Source organism: Aythya marila (genome assembly GCF_965140915.1).
Source record: "Aythya marila genome assembly, chromosome: 4".
In the NCBI taxonomy this organism is placed as follows: domain Eukaryota; kingdom Metazoa; phylum Chordata; class Aves; order Anseriformes; family Anatidae; genus Aythya; species Aythya marila.
Window position 1 is genome coordinate 49,012,763 of NC_139045.1, and position 24,355 is coordinate 49,037,117.

At 43.0% G+C, this 24,355-nt stretch overlaps 1 protein-coding gene across 1 annotated transcript in view; it reads left to right on the plus strand.

Moving 5' to 3' along the window:
• Nucleotides 1-23,252: 23,252 nt before the first annotated feature.
• The window catches only part of LNX1 (ligand of numb-protein X 1), a gene marked incomplete at its 5' end in the record, with an annotated part of 62,646 nt that continues 61,543 nt past the window's right edge, over nt 23,253-24,355 (plus strand). Inside the window, one exon of the mRNA XM_082760191.1 lies at nt 23,253-23,676. Within this exon, the coding sequence (XP_082616317.1) occupies nt 23,312-23,676 (365 nt within the window). The remainder of the gene's footprint in view (nt 23,677-24,355) is intronic.

Here is a 24,355-nt window from a genome sequence, read left to right on the forward strand (position 1 = left end):
TTTGTAAATTCTTTTGAACATTTTTGATGGATTTGCCAATTCTAAGGCATTTCATGGTACAATGCTTGTAAAATAAATGTTTTCTAAAGGAGTTCTTATTTTAAATGATACTTTACCATTCACATTGTGGACTGAAAAAAAAAATAATTGTAATAATAAATCTTTCCATTAGAAACTGATCAAATTCCATTCAGCTTTTTGCTGAATTTTATACGTGCATACTCATTATAAATATTATATAGTATACATTTATATATCCATTTATTATGGCTTTTGAAAACATGTGAGATCTGAGTTCTTCAGTGTTGAAAACATTTAAACAAACTGATCCATGAGCACCAAAGCTAAAGAATCCTGTTTTGCTGTAGATTCAAGAGTGCCGTGATCTCCAAAGGAAGATTTTCTTGCTGTTTGGACACACAACTTCTTTTCTATGTCTGGAATGGGGGCTCAACATTTTAGTAACATCCTGCGTAAGAGTTTTCTTCCAGTGAAAATGCTATCCATCTTTCATCTCCACCTGCTCGCCTGCTTTCACCAAACTTGTTTAAATGCTGTTGAAAGCCCTTCTCATCTGTCAGAAGTGGTTGAAATCATCCCCTGATTTCAGAAGTCATTGTGGGTTCTGGGAGGCTGACAGACACACAGTTACAAGAGCTGCTGGAAACTTAAAATATGCTTTCTGTGTTGCAGAGTGAGGGCAGAAGTCCATGAACGGCTAGGGCTTGTGCTGTGTGGGGGAGGTCAGCAATCCAGCTCCTCTTCCATCCTCAGTTTATAAACCTTTGGGTTTGCAAATAGATCACTTTAGGGTAAAGCAGCACTTATTCATTTTACCTTTGGATTACATCTCTGAGCTATATCTCTTCCCTTATCACCATCTCCCAGTTTGCCATGGGCATTGCTAAGAAAGCTCTCTGCATGTATGTATTACACATTATACACTCCATCTGTCCACATGTAAATATTTCTGTGTCTCCTTACAACTTCTGCTTCTGATCCAACCTATACTTTGCACATTGCACTCTCCTGTGGATAAATGAATTACCAATTTAAGCAATTTGCATGGAAATAGAATTATGCTGAGATTGGTTCATTCATTCAGTAAAACAAAGGTTATTTGCAAGATGTGTACTAGCCTTTGCTAAGCTTGCTGGGTCAGCAGCCCTCCAAGCAATAGCATGTTCAGACAGAAGGGGCTGGGCTGCTCAACAACTGGTGTGTTGAAAACATCTCACCTTCTTCACAGTGACCCCTTCCTGTCTGCTCTGCTCCCCCAGCTGATGTCTTTTGTTGTTGGTTTTGTGTGGGTATACTGGAACTTACGGTCAGTATGACCAAAGGAATGTTTGTGTGGCTGAAAGCCCATCATTTTTAGAGTTATGGCAATTAGTCTAATAAAAGAGACAACTTTTCCACAAAGGGAGAAGATCCCTTACCTCTCTAAGATCAGAGGGTTCGTTACATCCTGACTCAAATTGATGTATTTTAAAGTTGCTATGGTGTACATGGAAAGTAAGCATGGAAAGAGGGGCCCGTTTTCATTTAGCTAAATTGCAGAGGGTTTAAACACTTTAGTTACAATCCAGTGTTCAGCGAAGTCAGTGTGGGCTGAGGGAAACCTGCTTCCCCAAACGTTTTTTTCCCTCGTTCCCTTACAAAAAGGCAGGGAGCAGCGTGGTGACCAGGCACAGCTGAGATGGCCATGGGCACTCATGCAGCCCCGTTTGCTCCCAGAAACGCTCTGCAGAACTTCATCGTCTGCGCTGTGTGAGAAAAGCAGCTGTCAGCCGTGCACAGATGTTAATGCATTTCTTCCCCCTGCACTAAACACATCTGTGTCTCTTCAGAAAGTTTCCATCTCTGGTAAAGGCCAGAGCTGAGTCCTGTGACTGCAAGGTATTGCAAGAGTCTGTAGACCACAACTCCTTGATAATTCGTGCCTGCGTGCTGTAAGTGGAGTCCTTGCCCGGGAGTTTAAAATTGCATTTGCTGAATTATGTTGCAAAGCCACCTGCAAAAACAGAACTACTCAACACAGAGAGAAGGATGCTGAATGCCATTATTTAAATAGCAATGCAGATAAAGTGTCCCAGTCTGTGTCAGCATCCCACGGGTCAACACAAAATATCTCTGTTGGTTTTGGACCGACTACTTGCCATGGAGCAAAAACGTGCGCTGGCTTGTAACTTGTTCAGTACTAAATGAGGGAGAGATTGAATAGGTGTGGCAGAGGACAAAAATCTTGACTACTAGGAACTGCCACAGCTGTATTTAAAGTAACAACACGCAGAAGGGGGCTAAGAAAGTAAATGTGGTTTGAATTCACCATGTCAGGAACAAATTAAATCAGTGTGGTAAAGGATCCAAAGAGAAATGCATTTGGAATTGCTTATACGCTGAAGCTGAGAGTCTGGGTAATAAGTAAGAGGAACTGGAATTTCTCAATAATCAAGATAAATTCAACATAATTGTCTCATCAGGTTTCAGAACCAGAGGGGCCAGAATGTGAGAATATTGAATAAGCTGTTTAAGAAGGCTAAGGGAGATAAAAGAAACAGTGTGAAATGAATGGCTTTTTGTATGACCCAGTGGCTTATATCTGCCAGACTTAGAATCAGGAAGTGCAGGATCTTAAAAATACAGTGCAATATGCTGATTATCACAGCCCAGGAGCAAGTCAGGGTGGGAAGCTGTGATATTATAAGTCACTGAATTGAACCTGAAGACAGGATTAGCTACTACCACTTGTAGGAAAGAAAACTGTGCAATTATGGGGAACTTTATTTTGGAGATTTGATGAAGATTTCATTTGTCTGTCTGTACAATATCACTAGAATAGCATTAAATACCAGATGACTTTTCTATAAAAAAAAAAAATGGTATCAAACCTGACATGGAAAAATTCAACTTTTGGACAGGCTGATGATAGATGTTGTTAAGAGAACCTATGTGGCAAAAGAAGATGAGGTAGAAATGTGTTTACATGTGTACACATATGTTTAAATAGGTAAATGTTTGTTTATGCATATTTGTACATGTGGCTGTGTACGTATCTGTACACATCTATAGATGTATATATGGGTATTAATACATACAGTACTTAAATAAAGTGTGTGGCTATATATTGGAAAAAGAGATAGAAAAGGGAAGATAGATATCAGTTGATATTTGTTTGTTATTAGGTACAAAAGTTACTAGCAAAGACTAGAAGAAAATCTTTTCTTGGCAAGTAAAAGCTGTTCTGAAAGAGTAATGTTACATACAGAAAAAAATGTAGCAGTGATGTAGGCCCAGCAAGGGTTGAAGGTGTTAAAACCATTCTTAAGAAATGCTTGGATGGCTGAAAAGCTCATTACAGATTTCTCGTTTATGTTTGGAAAGAAACAAGATGATATACATGTATCATGTGAGGATGATTAATTATTTTCCAGCCCATCAGCAATTAAGAGAATGTCAGATAAATCTACTTTGGGATAACAGCTTTGAACCAGCAGACCTTGTATAACCTGCAGATATGCAGCCAAAAATAAAAATAATAATAATTAAAAAATAAAAATAAAAAAGGAAAAGGAAAATAAAAAAATTGCCTGAGGAATTCTCTGACCCACTGACGTTAATTTTTAATAAATTTGGGGGTGTTTGAGAAATCTGCTAAGACTGAAAACATGCTCATGTTTTGCCGATGTTCTCATGGAATAAACAGGATAATTCTGATAACAGCAGGGCGGTTAGCCTAGCTTCACTTCCAGGAAAGTAATAGACAAGCTGATATGGGAATTTAAGTAATAAAGAACAGGAATATTATTAGTGGCAGCCAATGATGTTTTTATTGGATACAGGTCTTGTCAGGTAAACTTGGCTTGCTTTTTTTTTTTTTTTTTTTTTAATGTAAAGTTACCTGTTTTGTTAGTAAAGTAACTGTATAAGCACAATTGATCTTGAAAGGTGTTCAGCTTGACATCTCTGAATATTTTGCTCCAAAATGAACCACTTTGCATCCTTGCATAAGCTTATGTCAAGCAGCTGAGAACTGGTGTATCAAAAGCAAAAATATATGGGGACATTAGAGCAAGTATAATGCATGTACTGGTACCAGATGCAGACACTGGGCGGGAAGAGACCTTTCAGACAGCTAGGAAATGTGATTGATGTGTGATTGACGTGTGATTGATGTGTGATTGACCTGTGATTGAAGATGACAACCTGAAGCTGTGTCATCAAATTAGCAATAAATTATCCGTGTGTTTTTACAAGCACAAAGGATTAATTCTCAGAACAAACTACCAAAGATATTAGCAGTCTCCCCATTTTTAGGTCTTCAAACCAGGATGGCACACTCTTCTAGAAACTCCGGATGGGGCTAAACTCGGGGCAGTGGGGTCCATACATGGTGCAGAGCAGGGGACAGGCAGCCTGTGACATGTAAGAAGGTGGGCAAGATAACCTCCTTCTCTGTCCTACTCAAGCTCTAGGAACAGCTCCTACAATATAAACTTGTCTGTGAGAGTCAATGCAAGGATGGACTGTGCATACTACATACACGAACGTGGGCTTTTAGTACAGATGCTTTATCTTAAATGATTCCTTTTATTGTCTGTAACAAAGTATGGGAGAACAGATGAGATGCAATTTTGTGCCAGAGACTTCGTTCCTAATTCCATGTGAGCAAGTCACTTCTGTGCCTCAGTTTGCCCCCAATATAGAAAGTGAACCTGTTGCTTCCCTCTGTCCCTCCCTCCATGTCTGGAGGTGGAGAAACCTCCAGAAGGTACTCTAGGCAAATATGTTCTTCTGAAAAAAAGCATGGGTAATCTGAAAACTGGGGGCTGATGCTTCTAATGCATCAGAGTGCTTCCATCTCACAGAAGGCATTCACACTACCTAGGTCAGCAGTCCACCCGTGCTGTGTACTTTGACAAGATAAATGTAATTGTCCTGGGATTGGTTATGCAATGAGCTTGCTTTGCAATTTAACTAATGAATGTGCTGAGAGACCAGATTAATCTTTTAACTTCAACAATTTCTCCCAGGGGAGAACATACAGAGCCTGGCTATCTGTAATAGTATCCCCTCACAGCAGCCAGAGTGATTTTGCCACTTGAACATTTGTGTTGCTTATGTATGTACAGTTCATGTTTTCACAGATTTTTTGAAGGAGGTGGAAGGACCGGGGGCTTCACTTGAGATCACACAGCTGGGTCTGCAGGCTTTCGCAATCATGGCCCATGCTGATGGATGTTATGTGAGCTCTTTGATGGGATTATTTTAACTGTAGGTATGGCTGGGCTTTGTCCAGTCGTGCCATGCTCAGTGCTGTGCTCTCTCAGCCTAGGACAGCTGTTCATTTCAGAACAGTAGTTCTAAGTCTGATGCTATTACTGGTTCACTAATTGAGGACAAAAGATAATTTTAATCCTACGGGTCCAATTACTTCCTTATGTTAATGTTCTCCTTCCCAGGAGACTTCTTGAAAATCTAAAGATGCAAGTTACAGAAGAGACAGTGGATTTCTATGACAAGTGAACCATGACTTCCCAGAGTAACATACAATGTGTAAGATCCTTGCCATCTGTGATTTGCACCACGTAGGTCAACTTTGGAAGTCAACATCCAATTTAAACTGTCACACTGTAGAGGACTGCTAGCTTAACATCAGTGATTAATGACCGCAGAGTCCATAGTCTCATTTCCAAGCAGACTGTCAATGGCACTCAGTAATCCCAAGAGAGTCCATAGTACAAGCATTTGGCAATCTTTCCCTTCATGTTTTGTGATCCAATTCACAATGCTGACTTTCCACAAAGAGTAAATGAGGACAGGCCTGGACATGGAAACACTGGCCTTCATTCTGGAGTCATTTCTAAACCTGATGTTTTGCCCCTGCAGTTGGTTCCTATCCTCTGGAATGCCTCCACACACCAAGGCATAGATCTGGTGCAATCCCATGTGAGCTGACTGGATCAGATGCCACTATATGTGCCCATGCCAGATGTGGATGTAACCTGCCATCACGTACTGTAGGGAGGACAGCTTCAGCCCAAGGGACCCCATTTCCTCTTGACTAGTCTGTCCCTACCCACCCCTAAACTCCTGATGCCCTGTTGCATGACATCCTCCTGGTCCCCATGCCACCATCTATCCATGGAGGTCATGTTTTGCCGTTGTGGGGACACCACAGAGATGCTCAGTGGCACTGGGGATTCCTTGTGCACTTAAAAAAACTCAGTCACAACTCAGCTTTGTGCCAGATCTGTAGGATCAGGGATGTAAGGCACACTGGAGACTGGCCTTGTGTCTCCTATTTGCAAGCTATCCACTGGCTGGCCCAGAGCAGGGGCTGGAAGAGGGGTCAGCAGCATCTGCCATCTGCTCCAACATCATGGGGCTTCAGAAGTTGGTGTCCGTGGAAGGCAGCACGTGTGAAGGAAACAGGGGATCTTTTCAGAGCCTGACACAGAAGGTATCCATTACAATATTATCATCTAACGTTTGATTATGACAATTTTCCAATACACGCTTGCACAACACGTACTGCAGTGTACACTGAAATCACTCAGCTGAAGTAAATAAATGAGTAAGCCTAATACAATAGAGTTTATGGCATGTTGTTCTCCTGGAAATAATTTCAGCAGCAGTGAAGTACGGAATATCTGCAACTGGAAAGGCCTGTCTCTACACCCATTTTTGCATGGGTTAAGACAAGCTGCTCAGATTTTTTTTTTAAATCCCACAAAGCAAAATGTTTGCCTCTTTTTCATCTGCAGTGTGTGAAGCCGTACCAGGGAACTAGAACTTTACAAAGCTGGCCAGATCTGTGAGAGACTGCTGTTATTTTGATGCAAAGGAATGAATCATTTTAGGAAATACTCCCAATTTTTTGTTGTTGATGAAGAAGCTGTAACAGAGCATTTAGCCAGCTACAGGAAAGGAGAGAAACACTACATTATGTAGTAAAACACCTGTAGCTGAGAGGAGATCCTCCCCAGAGGTTGAAAGACATATTCAGCAGAGGACCTTAAATCCAAAGGTGCAGCTCATTAGTGCTTTGTTTCAGAGCCAACACATACATCACCTTCTGGGGAAACAACTTCCCTGGTATGTGGAAAGAAACATTAATGCCATCTTCTAGAGGAATGACTTTGGAGAGGAATGGGTGCCCAAAAGGGCTGTTTGGGGAAGCAGGGGAGAACCTTTCTTTAAACCAGAAGCTTAGAGAGTATGGGAAGGAAAATAGGAGAGCATGTTGAGGGATGGGAAAGACCATTTAAGCAATCCAACAACGCTGGCATGAGAACAAATGAGTTTGAACTGGCCCTTGGTCTGGAAACTTAGCAAAGCCTCGCAGCAGTGGGAGGGGGCGAAAATTTGGCTGGTTTCTAAAATGGAAATGAAGTCTGAAACTGAGAGTGTCTGATGTGGTCAACCTGTGACAGCGGGGCGCTGGGCCTTCTGATCAGCCTAGAAGGGACCTCCCACATGAAGGAGGATTTAAACACATGCCTTGCTCTGTGGGGATGGATTTGCTAATGTCTAAGCTTCTGTAGCTTCAGGATATTTTTTAACAGTACGTTGCATGTGCATAGTTCAATCTTGCAGATGGCTGAGGCGTGGGGCTTGGGTACCTGGCCTTGTGACTGCTGTGGACATCTGGCCCCGTGCGGGCTGTGTTACTTCGAGTTGTACCCATCACAGGGCAGGAGCAGCAGCACTTCTACACAGTGCCCCAGCTCCAGCTTGGTGCTGCTGCCCAAACCTGGACTGAGCACCACTGGGCTGGCTCTGCAGGGACCCATCTCATATCTCCTCGAGCAGCCTCATGCAGAGGTGCTGTGCTGAGCAGGAAAGGCAAATGCAACTGCAAGCAAGCATCCATCAGGCTAAGAGCATGACTGTCATGCTCACTGGTAGGACTTGACAGTTCCCTTGATGATTTCTTAAAATAAATATTTAACAAGGGATTTTATAATCACAAGTAGCAAGCATGCTTTTACAATATTTGAAGGGAAACAAACTTGCGTAGAATGAATTGGAGGCCAAGACCCAGTAGCCATAGATGTTTATACAGGAGGCTAGGGATTTCCTTTTGTCTTTTCAGCAGGCACTGTGGTTGCCTCCTTCAAGTCCATCTCCAAAGCTGCCTTGCTTCCTGAGTAACAATTCCTTTCTTAGAGGAAAATGCTTATGACAGCTGAAGTCATTGCATTTATCAGTGATTCACGTAGCTGGGAGATCAGGGCTTCTTTTCATCCACTGGAAATATTTCATGAACAAAAGAGCATTTTTGATCCCACTACCATGATAATTAACATTCATACTCAGCTGCTTGTTACCAGGTATCTGTACACCGTCTTATCCCTTCCTTAGGTAGTTTTTCCCTTGAAAATCACTGAGGGTTTAAAGTAGTCTTTTTTTTCCCCCAATGTTCAGAAACTTATCAGACCTTGTATTTCCAGCAGCTTACAAACTAGTAGTTTACAAACTGCTCTCACATGGTTCACTGCTTTGCCACTGACTCCACATGTGCAGGAGGAAGGTGAAGATCCAGCTTGCAAAGCGTGAGGGTGGGCTCTGGGTTAGAGCTCTTCCTGCTCCAAGGGAAAAGCCAAAATGAATCTTTTGTCTTGAAGCAACTTTTAAGACATATCACTGGGCTCTATTAAATGTGAACCAAATTGATTGTATGGCTGAAAAGAAGAAAAGAAACGCAAGGCAAAGCCAAACTGAAAATGGACTTTGGTATATGCCGGAAAGAAAAGCAAAAGCTTCAAATTACATTGTTGTCTGAGCAGCCTGCACATGCTTATCTTGCCTCCAGGAGAAATAATTGGGAGGGTGTGGTTCGCTAAACCTTGAATTGCTCAGGTTTATGCAATTCAGCTTTTCTTTTTGCCTCCTGTGATGCCACAGGCTTCCCCGTGAGACACGGCCAGCCACTGCTCTCCTCCTGCAGGGAGCAGGCTGAGCGGGATGCGGCACCACTGCCCTGCCACCCCTGCCACATCCCGGTGACCCAGCACCAGCGGGACTCTGCCAGCAGCCCAGCCAGACCCGTGAGTTCAAAGACTTGCATTGCTTTCTGTGCTGTTCTCATTTTCAGTCTATCCGTTGTTCCAAGGGAGCAAATGTGCAAGGGAATACTCAGGCAAACCAAGCAGCATGTTTTGGGGAAAGGGCTGTGGGTCTGCTTCTCAGCCTGCATATTGGGAAGTGCCACGCAGCAAGGCAGAGACACGTTTTAATGCCTCTGCCATCAGTGATTCACTGTCCCCATAATGTAATGCAGGGATGAAATTAACTTGCCTGTAGGTTGCTGCATTTCTTGGTAGTTGGCGTTAGGATGCTGCTTACTGGTGCACCAGTATACAAGATGGCCATGCTTCATTTATTGCCTCTTTTTTAGCTAGATATGTTTGGTTTTCTGTCTTCCTTTTGCTAAGAAGCTGTGTCTTCAGTAAAGTGTGTTAAAATCGAAATGATTACCCATGGAGAGGTGCTCTTTGCATTGCAGAAGTTTTACCCCAGTGTTTTATTCAGCCTCTGGAAACACATTTCTCCCTCAGGTTAAACACCAAGAAATCTAGTTGGAACCATGGGAGGTAAACAAAGGCTAAATTTAGCTTAGTATCTTTAGCTTAAGTTCTCCTCCACTTATCTAAACTTAGAATCACTTCTTAGTTCAAGTTGTCTTGTAATTCAGTACTGATATATGCAATGGTTGCAAAACTGTGTATACATGTATGTATGAATATACATAATTTCTGACAAGTTTCATTTCTACGGATGAACCTGATCATTTCTATGAAGACATGATAAATGTACAGACGTGCCAACAGAGAGTCCAGGGCTGCCATGAGGATACATGGACATCCTTACACCCTGAAGAATATACTTGAAGTAATTGGTAGACTAGTCTGAGTGCATAAATTAGTAGGACTCATTCTAATGTTTAGAGCTAAGCACATTTTGGGGTGTTTTTAATGAATAGGGATGGGCTGCCTACATCAAGCTCTTGGGTGCTTTGATGTTTACCAAGGAAAATGAAATATCACGAAAGTTAGACTTTATGATGCTGTTATGACAGGCAAAATACACTGGTAATTCATGCTTTCCCCAAATGCCCAACACTAGGAAAGTGTTCCTCCACCCGCAGGAAAGGCAGAAATACTGGGTGACTGTACTGGGAACCACATGATGCAGCTGTTTTTCCCCAGTCTCCTATAGAAATAGAGCAGAGCAAAAAATCCCTGTTCATCCCACCCTCCAAGGGCTTTTTGTTTGCTCGTTCAAGTTCAAGCAGAACACATCAAGGCAGCTCTACCACTTTATCAAAGCAGCACTGCCTACTACCTTCTGTTGTTAGAAAAACAAAGGGCTTTTCTTTTTTCTTTTTTTCTTTTTTTTTTTTTTTTTTAACTGACACAGATTTAAAAAAAAAAAAAAAAAAAAAAAAAAAAAAAAAAGGGCTAGGATTCACCATCAGACATCTGGAAAAATTGTTGCCTTGCAAGAAGTGGTATCCTCAGTACTCCAATCCACTTTCCTGAGACTGAAAACTCCTCTTAAGAAAGCAATCTGTTCCTAATTTACTATTTTATACCCTTCCACCCCAAACCTCAGAGGCCATGTATATTTTCCAAAAATATAAATTGAATCAGTCTGGAGAAACTTGTCTCTTTATTATCTCTTTCTTGCCACCTGAAAATAGTCTTCCTCCTGCTGCTAATGTCTTTTATTTGTCTGTGGTCCTGTACAAATGTCCTCCCCACCTCTCATGAGTTGTTTTCTGGAAGGATGTTCCAAGCCCATGTGTTCGAGCGTTAGCTGCATCAGGCCTTCATTGTAGCACAGACTTGGAAAGAGGAATGTCCCTGGCTCCGGTTTGTGATTGTCTATCAGAACTGAATTGTCTTCTGGAAGAGCTTTGAAGGGGCTGGCACCTTCCCCCACCAAAACTTTTCTTTAGCAAAATGCAAATAAATCTTGCGCACAGGATGAGATGACAGATTAGCCTCATTTCGCTGCAAACCAGGAAATCAGGCAACATTATTTCCAGCAGGAAGGTAAATTACTGAAGGCTTTCCAGATGTGAAGAGTTTCCTCCGAGCTGGCTGCTGGAGGGCTGCTGCCAGGTATTTCTGGAGCTGTTGCTCCTGCCTCTTCAGCCTTGCCTGCTTGGCCTGCAGGGGCAGGCTGAGGGCTGCAGCTGATTTTGATGGACTGCTTCTTGTGGCCAAAGCTTTTGGGGGATTTAAGGAGTCCCCTCTCCGGTTAAAATGGCCAGATGCTGGTATCATGCAAGACTGCCTGGCTCTGCACTTGTCTGAGATGCATGTCCACCTCTTCCACCGAAATTTTTGCTGCTAGAAGCTGGGATGTGCAAAGGTGCAGCTGATTTTGCCCAGGCTTTCCCCAAAGGCTCAAGCCGAGTCTTTAAAAAACGTCATTACAGGAATCATATGACTCAAGGGAGCTGAACATGGAAGCAGAAACTTTCACCTTTGGTAAAGTTCAGGGAACAGTTAGTAGGCAGCTCCGGTCAGGTGCAACTGCCTCTGACTGCATGCTATCGCTGTCCCTCTGAATAAACATCAATTAGCCCTTGACAGGGAAATCAATGAGCTACATGCCCTGAAACTTCCTAGCTGCCTAGCAGCCCCTGGCAGCACTCTCCTTGGCCCTTGGGTTTTACTTTAACATACCTTCAACATTCCTCTTAAAACAGTCATAATAAAATGGTATTTTGCATGTGCCAGCAATTTCTTACTAAGGGATGGCAGCTTATTTTCTGCCTGGACTGATACATCTTTTCAGAAAGTGGCTTTTCAGAATGCAGATAAATTTTGATCTGATTTTGGATATTATTCTCATTCACTGTTTGCTTTCCTTTCCTACAATACATGGTATAGGTACCATTGAGACACTGATTTTAAAAAATGTGGGTGATGTTGCTGTTTTATTCACTGTTCTCCTTCAGAGATGGTTTCTGCTTCTAGCTCTTGGTGCTATCTATCAAGCAGTTCCAGTTGACACAGGATTTAGCAAGCAGAGCTGAGTGCTGGAAAGCAACTTGTAGCATAGCTTTGGCTTTTCATAGCTTCAGTCTGAGGAGTCAGCTAATCACACTACTGCTATTTAGGAAATAACATAGTTTACATCCAGGCAAAAAAAAAAAAAAAAAAAAAAAAAAAAAAAAAAGGTCTGAGGCACTGAAATAGCTATGACTTGTAGAAGGAATTTGACATAATAACCAAAAAAAAACACCCTTGCCTGCGTGCATGCAGCAGATCACATTCGAGCGTGTGGCACGCACCGGCAGGAAGCAGGACACTCTGAGCATGTAATTCCTAATTGGGTTCTCATCAGGGCAGTAATCAGCACACAAACAGTCTCCACACCCACCAGACTGGTTCTGGAAGCAGATCTTAATTCAGCTGCAGACTTAGCTATCTTCCCCCGGCTGGTGTCACTCTCGTGTCCTGGCTGACAAAACCCTCACAAGCCTCTTCATTTTAGGGAGAATGTTACAATGCCATCAGCAGCACACGCGTGTTAATTAGCAGTGGACTTTACGGCGGAGTTCCCACGAAGCCCAATTAAAGCACTGAGGAATCAAGCCCGGTGAGTAGTGCTGTGCTCAGGGGTGTTGTTTCCCAGCACTGAGCAGAGGAGGCAGAACCAGGCTCTAGAGGATGTGTGTTGATAGCTGAGAGCCCAGTCACTTGCAATAAACAGAATTTATTTGCTGAGACGTGTTGGAAAGGGATCTTAGTCATTATCCTCCTTCATGCCAAAAATTGCCCTGGAAGAGCAACTATTTCACAACCCTAGCTGGAGGGCTGCTCCCCCTGCCCAGATACCTCGTGTTTCCTCAGTCCTTCCCATGTGGGAGCCAGTTATATGCCTCAGTGCACAGCTTGCTCCCAAAGGGGTAGCAGCCTCCATCTGCATGGGCACTGTCAGCACCACTTAATAAGAGAGATAAATGACTGAAAGACAGTAAGTTATTTGTTCAAGACCCAAAAAGTAACCAGCGTTAGGATCAGAGAACAGGTAGACCTCAATAGCTGGGCTGCTGGGCTCAGCCTCTTCATCATGCAATACATTTACCCATTTCAAGCAGTGCATTACTCTTAAATGCAAAATTCAGCACTCTGCATTGCAGCATTTGCAACCTCATCTGAACTTCTTCCCCCTGAAACTTCTGTTTCCAGCTGCGTATTTTGTGTCTGCCCATTATTTAGGGGCTATCTCTGGGCTGAGTCACTTTCCTGAGTTGTTGACATCCACTTGTTGACTACCCTGCTTGGGTAGTCAACAGGTTTTTAGGTGTTTTTTTTTTTTTTGTTTGTTTTGTTTGTTTTTTTTTTTGGTGGATTGAAGTGGTGGAAGGATGAAAAAAAATAAGATAGATATAATTTAAGTTATAGACATTTACATACTTACAGGCTTGTATCTTAAATTATAGATAAGTACTATAGTTAGAGGCAATGTAAGTAGAACTACAACACAGAAGATTAAATCCTTACAGGTGCCTGCCCATAAAGTAGAAGATGCAGTCCAATGACAAATCTGAGGTTTTTCCCTTAGATCACATCTAAGAGCATCCCTGTGGCCACATCACTACACAGACACTTGTGCCAGAGGCTGGGCATCACCGCGGGAGCCCAGCCCTTCAACATGGGAGCAGCCAGCTGCCCCTTCCCTGCTCACCCAGCCATGCTGTGGCCCGATCTTAAAAAAAGGTTCCCACAGGGTGTTGTGAGAACTCATTAAGTAGTTTGTAAAGCATTAAGGGACTCCTGGATCAGACGAGCAGCTCTAAAGGCACAAGGTAATTAAAGCAGTGCTTGCTTTATTATACGTTATTAGCAGGGTTATCCATCATCTGTTTGGCACTTTGTAGGTATTAAATGTTATCTCATGGTCACATGTTAGAAAATGCTGCTTAGTCTGAAGGTGGCAGCCACTGTGGCTGTGGGAGGAAGGGCTGGGTGTCCTCAGCTGGGGATGCCCTCCCTTGCAAACTTGCCAGATGATTTGGAGATGGCGCTGCCTTTTGGAGGCATTTTTGCTCCATGGTTGCCGTAAGGTGGAAACTTGGGCTCCTGAATTACTTATCTGCACAAACCTGAGCACTTTGCACATGCCTGAACTGCTGAGAGTAGTTCAAATAGTAGATACAATGGCAGAAAGTGTCTCTGCATACTACAGGGAGCATACAGAGACCCAGGGGAAAGTGGCCTGGATTTATTCCACCCCATTTCAGGCATGACTTAGGAGTCACCCTCTCTGGCACACATAGACATGTTCGTCCCAGTTAGCATCCTCCCTTAAGTGGGCTTGAATTTAATTAGCATCAATATAGGTAAATGTCCCCCATCCCACCGTTCTCCCCCACGAGCCCATCTGCCTGCCTCACCTGCCCCTGCAGCCCCACTGTGCAGCAAGGTTGTGCCCCACCATGCCAGGAGAGGAATGAGAGGAGAGAATAAATTTATTGTAAAGCTGTATTAAGTTAAGACTTTCACTTTTCCATGCATTTTACTGTGTAATAAGTTCGTGTTGGCTGAGTTATTCTCATATCACAAAGTCATGAGTGAATTGGGCAGGTCATTCTTCATTGTTACCGACAGAAATAATCATACAGCAAAAACGCAATAGATTTTGTGCCACAAAAGATATAAAAACTACTTTAAAGCCTTTTAGAAGGTGTTGTGTTTGCCTTTATTTATTTATTTATTTATTTTATAACTCCTCTTCATCCCACAGATGGGGAAGTCAATGAGATTGCTTACCTGCTGTCTAAACACTCATCATTTTCAAAGCATGGGGAACAGAACACTTTAACCAGGACAAGCAGGTCTTCTCTGAGACTAAATGGGCACCACTGAGACTATATGGGCGCAACCTAGGTGCCAGCATCCAGCCACGCCTTCCACCCACCCCAAGTACAATCAATTGGTACAATTGGTCTTGGGAATGTAGAAAAAGTACATTAGCTGATTAGAAAGCTATATAAAAAAAGGCATGCCTAGGAAGAAAGCTTTTTTGTTTAGGTAGATACCTCTGCTGAAAGTATGGTCTTCAGACTGCCTGGGCTGTTATACATGGTAAGGCATGGAAGGTCAAATAGGGGAAGGGAGAAAGAATGAGGTTTGGGGATTGCATATCAGGGGTTCTGTGGGCAGATGAATTAGTGACCACTGTTTCCCTGTGGCTTTGTCTAATATGTTGTAACTCCAGCATTAGTTTTCTTGAGGGCTGGACATGTATAGTTCCCTCATCCTTCTTGTCATACTCTGGTATCCCATATGATTTGGGTTTGTTCTACAGCCTTTGTTTTTGTGGGAACATTCCTTCTTTTCTCTGTCATACCCAGACAACTACTCTCGTGGCAATAGTGATAATTTAATGTGTGGGGAGGCTTCTGCCATTCTATCAGATTTGGCTGAAGCTGAAAAATAGATCCAAAAGATATTGGGGAGCAAAAGAGCGATATTGAACAAGGAGACTCATGGAGAGAGAGAGAGACAGAACAAGTGCAGAACTGCCCTATTTCTTTAGGAAACATGATAGTAGCAGTGTAATTGCCCATGAGATTAACAGCGGTTAACATCATGAAGTTAACACCTAATTCACACAGAAGGTGCAAAGGTACAAAGGAAATGCATTTTATTCCAAGTTTTGCACTTTATTTTGTGGTTGCAAGGTTTTTTGTCTCACTGTCATGATGTACCCTGTGTGGGTCCATACAGACCAGCGGCTGAGCTGTCTGGATTGAGGAGCACTTGGCTGGAGCACCCCATAGCTCAGGAGCGGTCTGCAGACCCACATTTCCTTCACCTGAAGCAGAGGAGGAGCATGGGCAGATGGGTGTCCCCCATTGCAGGGACACATCTGGGGCAAGGACCAGGGATGAGCACCCTTGCACAGTTTGCATGGGTCGTTGTACCTCCTGCTTGCTACCAGCACCTTCAAAGACAGCAGGGGCATGTGGTTATTCAGCCACATGGGTACAGTTTTATCATTAGGTCAAACACCTGAAAGCAAGCTTGTGGTATTCATGAGGCTATCTTGCCAAAGCCAGCTGGAGCAATCAGCCAAATCGGAGCGGTAATGCACCTTTTGTTACATAACTAGCAGTACAATTTTATAATTTGGGATGTGAAATGCCGATGGCATTTATTATGTCAATTAGTATGAGCACATGTTTAGGAAGCACTTTAGGAGTCAATCATAATTGCTCGCATAGTCTTGCTTTGACTTCCTTTGGGTAGGCAGAACGTGTGTGCCCAAGAGGCAGTTACCCACAGCCCGTCGGTTCTTCTACAGCTCCCCTTTGTATGTGGAGCCTGAGCTCGTAGCATAAAGAGTCGGTCCCAGCCTGGGTTTACGAGAATTCAAAACAAGCAAGGGACAGAAATTATTACTCCACCAACACACGACTACCTGAGACATGCTAACAACAAGTCTTCTCTGAAGTCCTACCAAGGTAAGCTCATTCATAGGACGCGTTCCTTGTAGTTTGGGAAGGATAACCTGCTGACACATGCTGCCTTACTCAAACCTTCTTTTTACTCAAACCTTGTCCAGCTGTTCCTAATATTCTTAAATTACTTCTGGGCTGATTTTTTTTCATTTCAACATGCTGAGTAAAGTTTTGTATCCATGAAATTGCCAGAAAGAGCAGCTCAGGTCTGTGTGGGCGTGCGAGAGACAGACAGACAAAAAGGTGGAATATATGTCCATGCATTCCAAAGAGAAGTTTCAGATTCGGAATTCCACAACAACAACAAAACACAACCTTTTTCCAACATTGGTTTATTCTGTAAATTCCAGCATGAGCCACAGAGAAAACTGTCTTTTCAAACAATCTGGTTCTGTTTTTTGAAGTTATTGTGCATGCAGGCGCAGTATGACATTCCTGTTAGGTTTCACAGCTTGAGCTACAACTTAAAAAGTGGGGGCTATTCACCTACTGCACTTTGGATTTTTGTATTCAGTTTGAAATGTCTTTCATCGCTGAAAGCTTTGCAAAGTGCTTTGATGGTTATAATCTCTGAGGACTTTTTGACTAATAATAACTTTGAAAAATCAACTCTGTAAGAGGAGAGGTTTTGGAGTTCCTGTTGGTTGTCTCGGAGACAGTCAGTGCTAATGTGCTGAACAATTACAATTATTTTCCTCTAAGAGCCAGCTCTAACAGTCTTTCCTATAATCTCAAATTCTTATCTGGTAAATCAGCACCAGATCTCTGACTCATCTCCAGCTACTGACTTTTTACCTGGAGGTATGCATCTCACCTCTGCCCATAACAAATCTCCGCTGGAGATGGTTTACTACTGATTACACATCAGGCAGAGAGAAAATATGACTTTTCCATAGGTAGAAGAGATTTAAAAACAAGGGGGAGAGAGAGGGAAAATGGAGAAGATAATAATACATGTATTATTACAGTAATTTTGCTAAGAATAAAGTTTGAAATCCAGGCGGGTTGATTCATCCCATTGGTTTTAAGTGCAGCTATGCCAATGATGGTGTAGATTGTTATATGAGATTCTCTATCCAGATCTTTGGAATGTGAGTTATTGTCTTTTTGTATGGAAAAAAAAATGTATAATACATATTACTGAAGGATGGGCCACTGTTTGATGTTTTCCACAAAGTTTGTCTAGTATTTTGAAACAAAAAGGCTGCCTGATGGCCTCCAAAATAAGTAGTACCTTTCACAGTGAAGTCAGTGTAACCTATGAAACTCTTCAGTTGAGGAAATGCAATTAGTGGCACAAAACACAGGAACTGGGAGGCCTGCTAGCAAGAAAGATGGTTTGATGAAAGATAATGAATTACAATAGCATTAAAATTTCTCTAACTAAAGGCAAGTAGTTTTACACGAGCATCCAACCTGCTGCCTTGTTATAAATAAAATTATAAATAATTCCCTGAATGAGAAATAGGCGCAGTGATTTTCCAGCCTGGATTCTCATATGAGTAGCAAGGGCTAGGCTCTCTGGCATATTGCCGCAGCTAATCCTGCGTAACCTGGGAGCTCTGAACTTTTGCTGGAGGGCAAAGGAGGATCTCAGCTCCCTCCTGGCTCCGAGCCCCAGTGTGGGTGAGCCACTAGATGGGGACAAGCCCCACAGCTTCTGACCTGCCTGGGCTCAACCACTAACAGCTGGGCTGAGGCGTCATTAAGGAGTTAACTCTATTATGGGGAAAGGTGCAATGTTATGGGGCAATTCATCATTAAGAAGCAAGAAGTCCATCTCAGGAATCTCACCAAAATGGGCTAAATATTAAGAAAAGGAGGTGCTTGCATTTGTCATTTACAGTGTGCTCACAGCTAGCGTGGCAGAGGAAGGCCAGGTAAAAATATCTCTGAGGAATAATGTCAGGGACTGGTTTTCTTATCAGCCTGCAGAGCAGCCCCTCTGGCCATGCAGTGCTGTGGTGACAGCCTGTGACTCTCCTCTAGGAGATAACACCCCGTGCTGGGGTAAGAACAGTAGGACAACTTTGTTATCATGGTCCAGCTCATGAGAGCATGGCAGCTGTTGGTAGTACCTCTGTCTCCTACAGCATGGTGTGAGGGAGACAGGGCATGAAAAGGAAACCTCTTTTAATCAGTTACCTCTTTTAATCTTTTTTTAAGCTAGCTGCTTCCTCACTGCCTTTCATCACTCAGTTCTTTCTCTTTCAGCCCTGCTTACTCATCTTGCAGAAGCTTCTTCCTCCTTGCACCGTGCTCCTTCCCCATGCAGCTAGGTTAATATTTGACGGTGCGGCTGGTGGAGCTGGCGCAGCTCAGGTGCCTGCCTCTTGCTGCCCTGGTGCTCTGAGGGTAAGTTCAGATTTAAGCTTTAGTTTGCTTACCTGAATCATGGGAATGGGACAACTTTGGGCTTGTCTGCACAAGGGGATGAAAGGTGTTCTCTGTGCTCACACTCTGCATTTACTGTCCATGCTTTTTGTCTGTGTTTCTTTTGCTGTTCTCTTAAACACCTCTTGTGGCTGTAAATTCCTGAGCGCTGAAGACCCATAAGGACCCATAAGATGCAAACTCTTTCAACCTGGCACAGTGTGTTGGATAAGTTTTTAAAAGGTGTGTGACCATGATATTGGCTTTCACTGTGGTCATGGGGAGTTGCCCTGATGGGAAGAAAACTGGGACTTGAGTCGTTGAAAACTTCTGTCACAGCAGTGAAGCAATAAATGCTTGTATTGTCTTCTTGGGCACGGCACCAACACCTCTAAAAGCTCCTGCTGCCTATCAGTCTCTGCACACATTTCTCTGTCTGTAAGCTGAGGTGATGTCCTCGCCCTGCTGAGTCTGCCTGTGGTGTCGACACTGACACACTGACACCCCCTCACCCCCGCCTTTCCCTTCTTATCCTTCCCCAAGCATGGACCTTGAAGAAGACACTTCCAACCAGGTAATAATTGTGTTTTGGTGTTTTTTTTCCCCCACTTAGCTATGGTGCACCATCCACCTGTATGGGGTTCCTTTCTCAATGCGTGTTGCTTTATTCATAGTTAATGGAAGATCAGCAGATCAACTTTAAATCCTCTTTTCCTTCTCTTCTGCATAGCTCAAGAAGAAACATTAGCACAGCTAAACACCAAGGCTTTAAGCTTCCTAAAAGGACATGAAATTAATTATGTAGCTTTGTTATGACAATGCATAAATATTTTAAACACGAGTGACTGCAATATATTGCAAGCAACTTCTGCCTCTGGCCAAATTTGTGTAACACCTCCATTCAACACCCTCTGTGCCAACTCTTTTGGTGGTACAGTTGCCTCCCAAAGGCTGACAGTGATCATTTCATTGCTTGTGTACAGTAATTTGAGAAGGTTCTTCATGGGTGAACACTGACCAGATTAGCCAGCAGAGGCTGATAGATTTTTCCTTTTGAATTGAAAGGAACTTATGTTATTATGTAGTCTAAGCTTTCTAAATTGCACAGGCCGTAGGACTTGAATTAAGTCCTCCTAATAGTTCAACGGCTGTTATTAATTAACATGGATGTTTTTGTTTCTCTGTGTTGCAGCAAGTATTTGTAATTTATGTAGACCTTGTAAAATTCAGGTACAGTTCCCAGAACCTGCTCTTTCTCATTAATGACACATTATTAGCATGTCAGGTCCATAAAGAGTATCTGTAAGGCAGCCAGGAGAGTCTGGAAACTTTGAAGGACATAACATCATTTGAAGGGCTCATGCAGCTTTCTCCTTGTCCCTGTTGCTTTGACAGTCGCAGTAATTTTCTTTAACACTGTAATGCAGCAGATGATCAGCATCTCTGGAGCCTCTGTTTGTGAATCCTCTTTAAAGGGCCTGTGCATGGGGTCTCTCCTTGTTGCCCCAGGTGTGAGGCATCTCAGATACAAATTGTTTTGCCAATACTTAAAACCAATGCACAGACACCTCTCTTGACTTGCTGCTGATGCTGTGTGTAAAGCTGTGTGTTGAGGTGAGCCATCAGTCATGTTTCATCCCTGCCTGTGCCTGCGTTCTTCCTCCACACCCCACATGTCTGGTGAAACACTGTCAGGTCTCCACAGACATGTTTTAAATACTCAGAGAAGCAAGTAATAAATGCAGTCTTAAAGAGCCAAGAAATCAGGGTCCTGTCATCCTTCTGAACCTGGGACCTTCCAGCTAGGATGCTCAGGCCACGAGGCTGTGTCTTTGCTGCTGCTTTTCCAGAGTGAGCACACAAGGCCTGTTGTGCAGTATAGCCTACATATGGTTTGAATTTTGTGCTCTGTTAGAAGAAATATTCCACCTTGCTGCATGCCGGCAATGCCATGGATATTTCAGGGATATCTCTGTTGCTCAAGATGGCTAGATGTAAAGTGGCAGTGACCAGAGCCCCTGCTTTAACTGGGGTAGCAACCCCCTGCCAAATTTCCCTGCCATTTTAACTACAGCATTGTTAGGAAGAGGCTGGATTCCACAGCTGCTGAAGCCCCTGCTGACCTTCTCCTGTTTGTGTGTGGCAGCAGAGCCAAGTGTGTCTTCTGAAAGTAAGAAGAATGAAGTTCATAAGGCAGTGCTATTTTCATCATGTTCTATTGATTTTTACTTAATTTTACTGTTGCTCTCGAACCCACAGTCCCACAAACTGCATATTGCCATTCTCGCAAGTGGTGAGAGGTGTTGACTTTTTTTCTCAAACAACTCTTTGTGTCTTCTCTCTTATTGTCTTTGTGTCTTCTCTCTTATTGGAGCTTGTCAGTATTTTATCTACAATATCTTTTGTCTTTTTCTTGATTCATTTTGCCATCTGTCACCTTAATAGAGACAGATAATATTGTTTTTAATTCCTATACTAAGACAGCAGGTATATTTGTTTTCTGCACTACATAAAGATAGTATTTTCTTCACAAAGTTCTCTACATAAAGTTCTGATGAGTATTTTTACAAAGGGGAGAATTTGCTACAGTATAGAGTATTTTAAATATTTGCAGGAATTCAAGTATGTGATGATTTTAATTCAAATGAAGCTACTGCTAAGCAGGAGACAGAGTGTATGCAGACCGTAGTCTTGCAAGCAAAAAAATGCTATTATGCAGCCACTTAGCATAATAGCTATATAAGAATAGGATCTAGCAAAGCACTGAAGTGAATGTTTGACATTCAAGCATCTGGATAGAGTTAGTGGGGCTATCATTTTACCTATATGTCAGAAAAACCCTGCCATGTTGATGTTTAATTTCTCAGGTTTAGAGCCCACAAGCTTTACATAAAAATAAGGTTTGTTTTTATTTTAAATGAAAATGTGCTCTGTCATAGTCAGATTTTTTTTATATTCTTTCCCTCATTTGCCCTCAAACGTGAGTGTCTGAGGCTGACAAATTGTCTCAGCAAATTAAGTCAAGCTGGAAGCAAGGGTACAGCGCTATGTTAGAGCAGCAAATAAGATTTAAATTTTCAAGCAAGAGTAGTAATTAGGCCATTGCATATTTTATGTCTTCATGTTTATTTTCAAAGAGATAGATCAAAATAAGCATAGATGTAATGAGATGTAAGTAAGTGCTTCAACGAGCAGTTAGGGTTCATCAAGTAAAAGCTACAAATTACTGCTCGGTTTTGCTGCCACCCACAGTGTTTACATCTTTGAAATACCAGCAGGCAGGTGCCCTGGCCAGAGCTTGCTCGTTGGCTCTGTAGTAAGAGAAATAGTACAAATTTAGAGCTGTAACACAAATTATTAAGGGAACGGGCTTAGTTTTTTTTTGGTGGTTTTGAAGATCAGGCAAATCCATCACTGCTGTATAAGAGGATGGTTTGGAGGGTCCCAGGCTCTAAATCTGTATCCTGTGTCTGTGTGCATGATGTCTGACAGCCCATGTGGGCTAGGCCAAGGTGCTGCTTTCCCCCTCTGCCCCAAGCAGGTGGCTTGGGCAGTAATCATTATTCCTACCTGTGTTTCTGCACAATATTGTAATGTTTGCCTCTGCATGATGTTGTTTTTCCAGCAGAAGTAACATGACCACTATAAAAAAGTCATAGGATGGGAACTGCAGTTATGTGCTAATTTAAGGTTTTCAAACAGAATCACAGAATCACAGAATCACAGAATTTCTAGGTTGGAAGAGACCTCAAGATCATCGAGTCCAACCTCTGACTTAATGCTAACAGTCCCCACTAAACCATATCCCTAAGCTCTACATCTAAACGTCTTTTGAAGACTTCCAGGGATGGTGACTCTACCACTTCCCTGGGCAGCCTGTTCCAATGCCTCACAACCCTTTCAGTAAAGAAGTTCTTCCTAACATCTAACCTAAAACTCCCCTGGCGCAACTTAAGCCCATTCCCCCTCGTCCTGCCACCAGGCACGTGGGAGAACAGACCAACCCCCACCTCGCTACAGCCTCCCTTGAGGTACCTATAGAGAGTGATAAGGTCGCCCCAAACCTTACATGCCAGTAGTATTCTCCCTGTTCTGATGTCTTCCTTTACAGTGAGAGTAGTTTTGTCGGTTGAGCTAGACCTAAAAGAAAAAAAAAATGGTCCCCAGAGTTCATAATCTAGTATTTTGCTCTTCTTTGCTTAGTCCTCCCATCCCAAAGATGCAATCCTTCCCTAAAAATTCCCAGAGTACTTTATATCCAGGTACATACCATGAAATACTCTAAGGGAAAACAATCCAGAACGTAATTGTTTGGCCTTCTTCCCCACAGATCTGATGGCACACAGGCCTTGCTGCTGCTCACACGAATAGAAACGAGGTTGGGTGCTTTCGTCTGCCCTCTTCTGAATTGTACCAGTTCCGAGTATGAGCCAGTAAGAAGAAGAAATGGAGGAGAGCTCCCCACCACTCTGTGCCACCTGCGGCCAGGCACATTTACCAGAGGAAAACCACTTGTACAGCTACACGGAAGAAGTTGATGATGATCTTATCTGCCACATCTGCCTGCAACCTTTGCTTCAGCCGATAGACACGCTCTGTGGTCACACCTTCTGCACGGCCTGCCTTACGAACTTCCTCCTGGAAAAGGACTTCTGCCCCATGGACCGCAAGCTCGTGGTTCTCCAGAGCTGCAGGAAGTCCAGCATCCTGGTGAATAACCTCCTGGACAAGCTAATGGTTAGCTGCCCTTTCACAGAATACTGCTCAGAGATTGTGCAGCGTGGTCACCTTGAACAGCATTTCCAAACCCAGTAAGTTTTGGCTGAGAGGCGGTGGTTTTTTTTAATTGCTCTGTCTTTTACTTAAGGAGAGGGAAAAGTATCTGCAAGTAATGCTGATTAAAATAGACTGTTAAAGTAAAGGAAGATTTATCAATTTCAGTCCCCGTGAGTACCTATGCTATTACGAGTTTAGAGATGAATTTCTATTTGACTATATCTTACTCTTTTTGTTAGAACCAAATCCATTCCAGGTACGCCATGCTCTTGTTAGCAGTTCTCAGTGGATACCTTGTGGTTAGCTGCATAATGGAAGCATGTATTTAGTCATCCGAAGAGATCCGCGAGTTTGGGGAAGCTGAGCTACCATGAATATTTTAGTGGTACATTACGGCTTTTGTAATTGCCCTTTCTTCAATCCGTTTTTGAATCGCAAATGACCTACATGTGAAGTAGAGCAGAAAATATTCCGGTTTGGTTTTTGTCTTTGGAGCCGCGGGCTCCTTCCTTCCAGGTGAGCACCAGCCCCGTGGAGGCTCCAGGGGCCTTGCACAGACCCAGCCTCCCCAGCAGGGCATGGGGGAGCAACGTGGCCTGCCTCCACATCCATGCTCACCTCCCCAGTGGCCAGAACACCCTCGCTGAAGGAGAAACATCCCCAGGGAGCAGCTTGGTTCCTTTGAAGGGGGAGAACTGATGGTGAATGATGCAC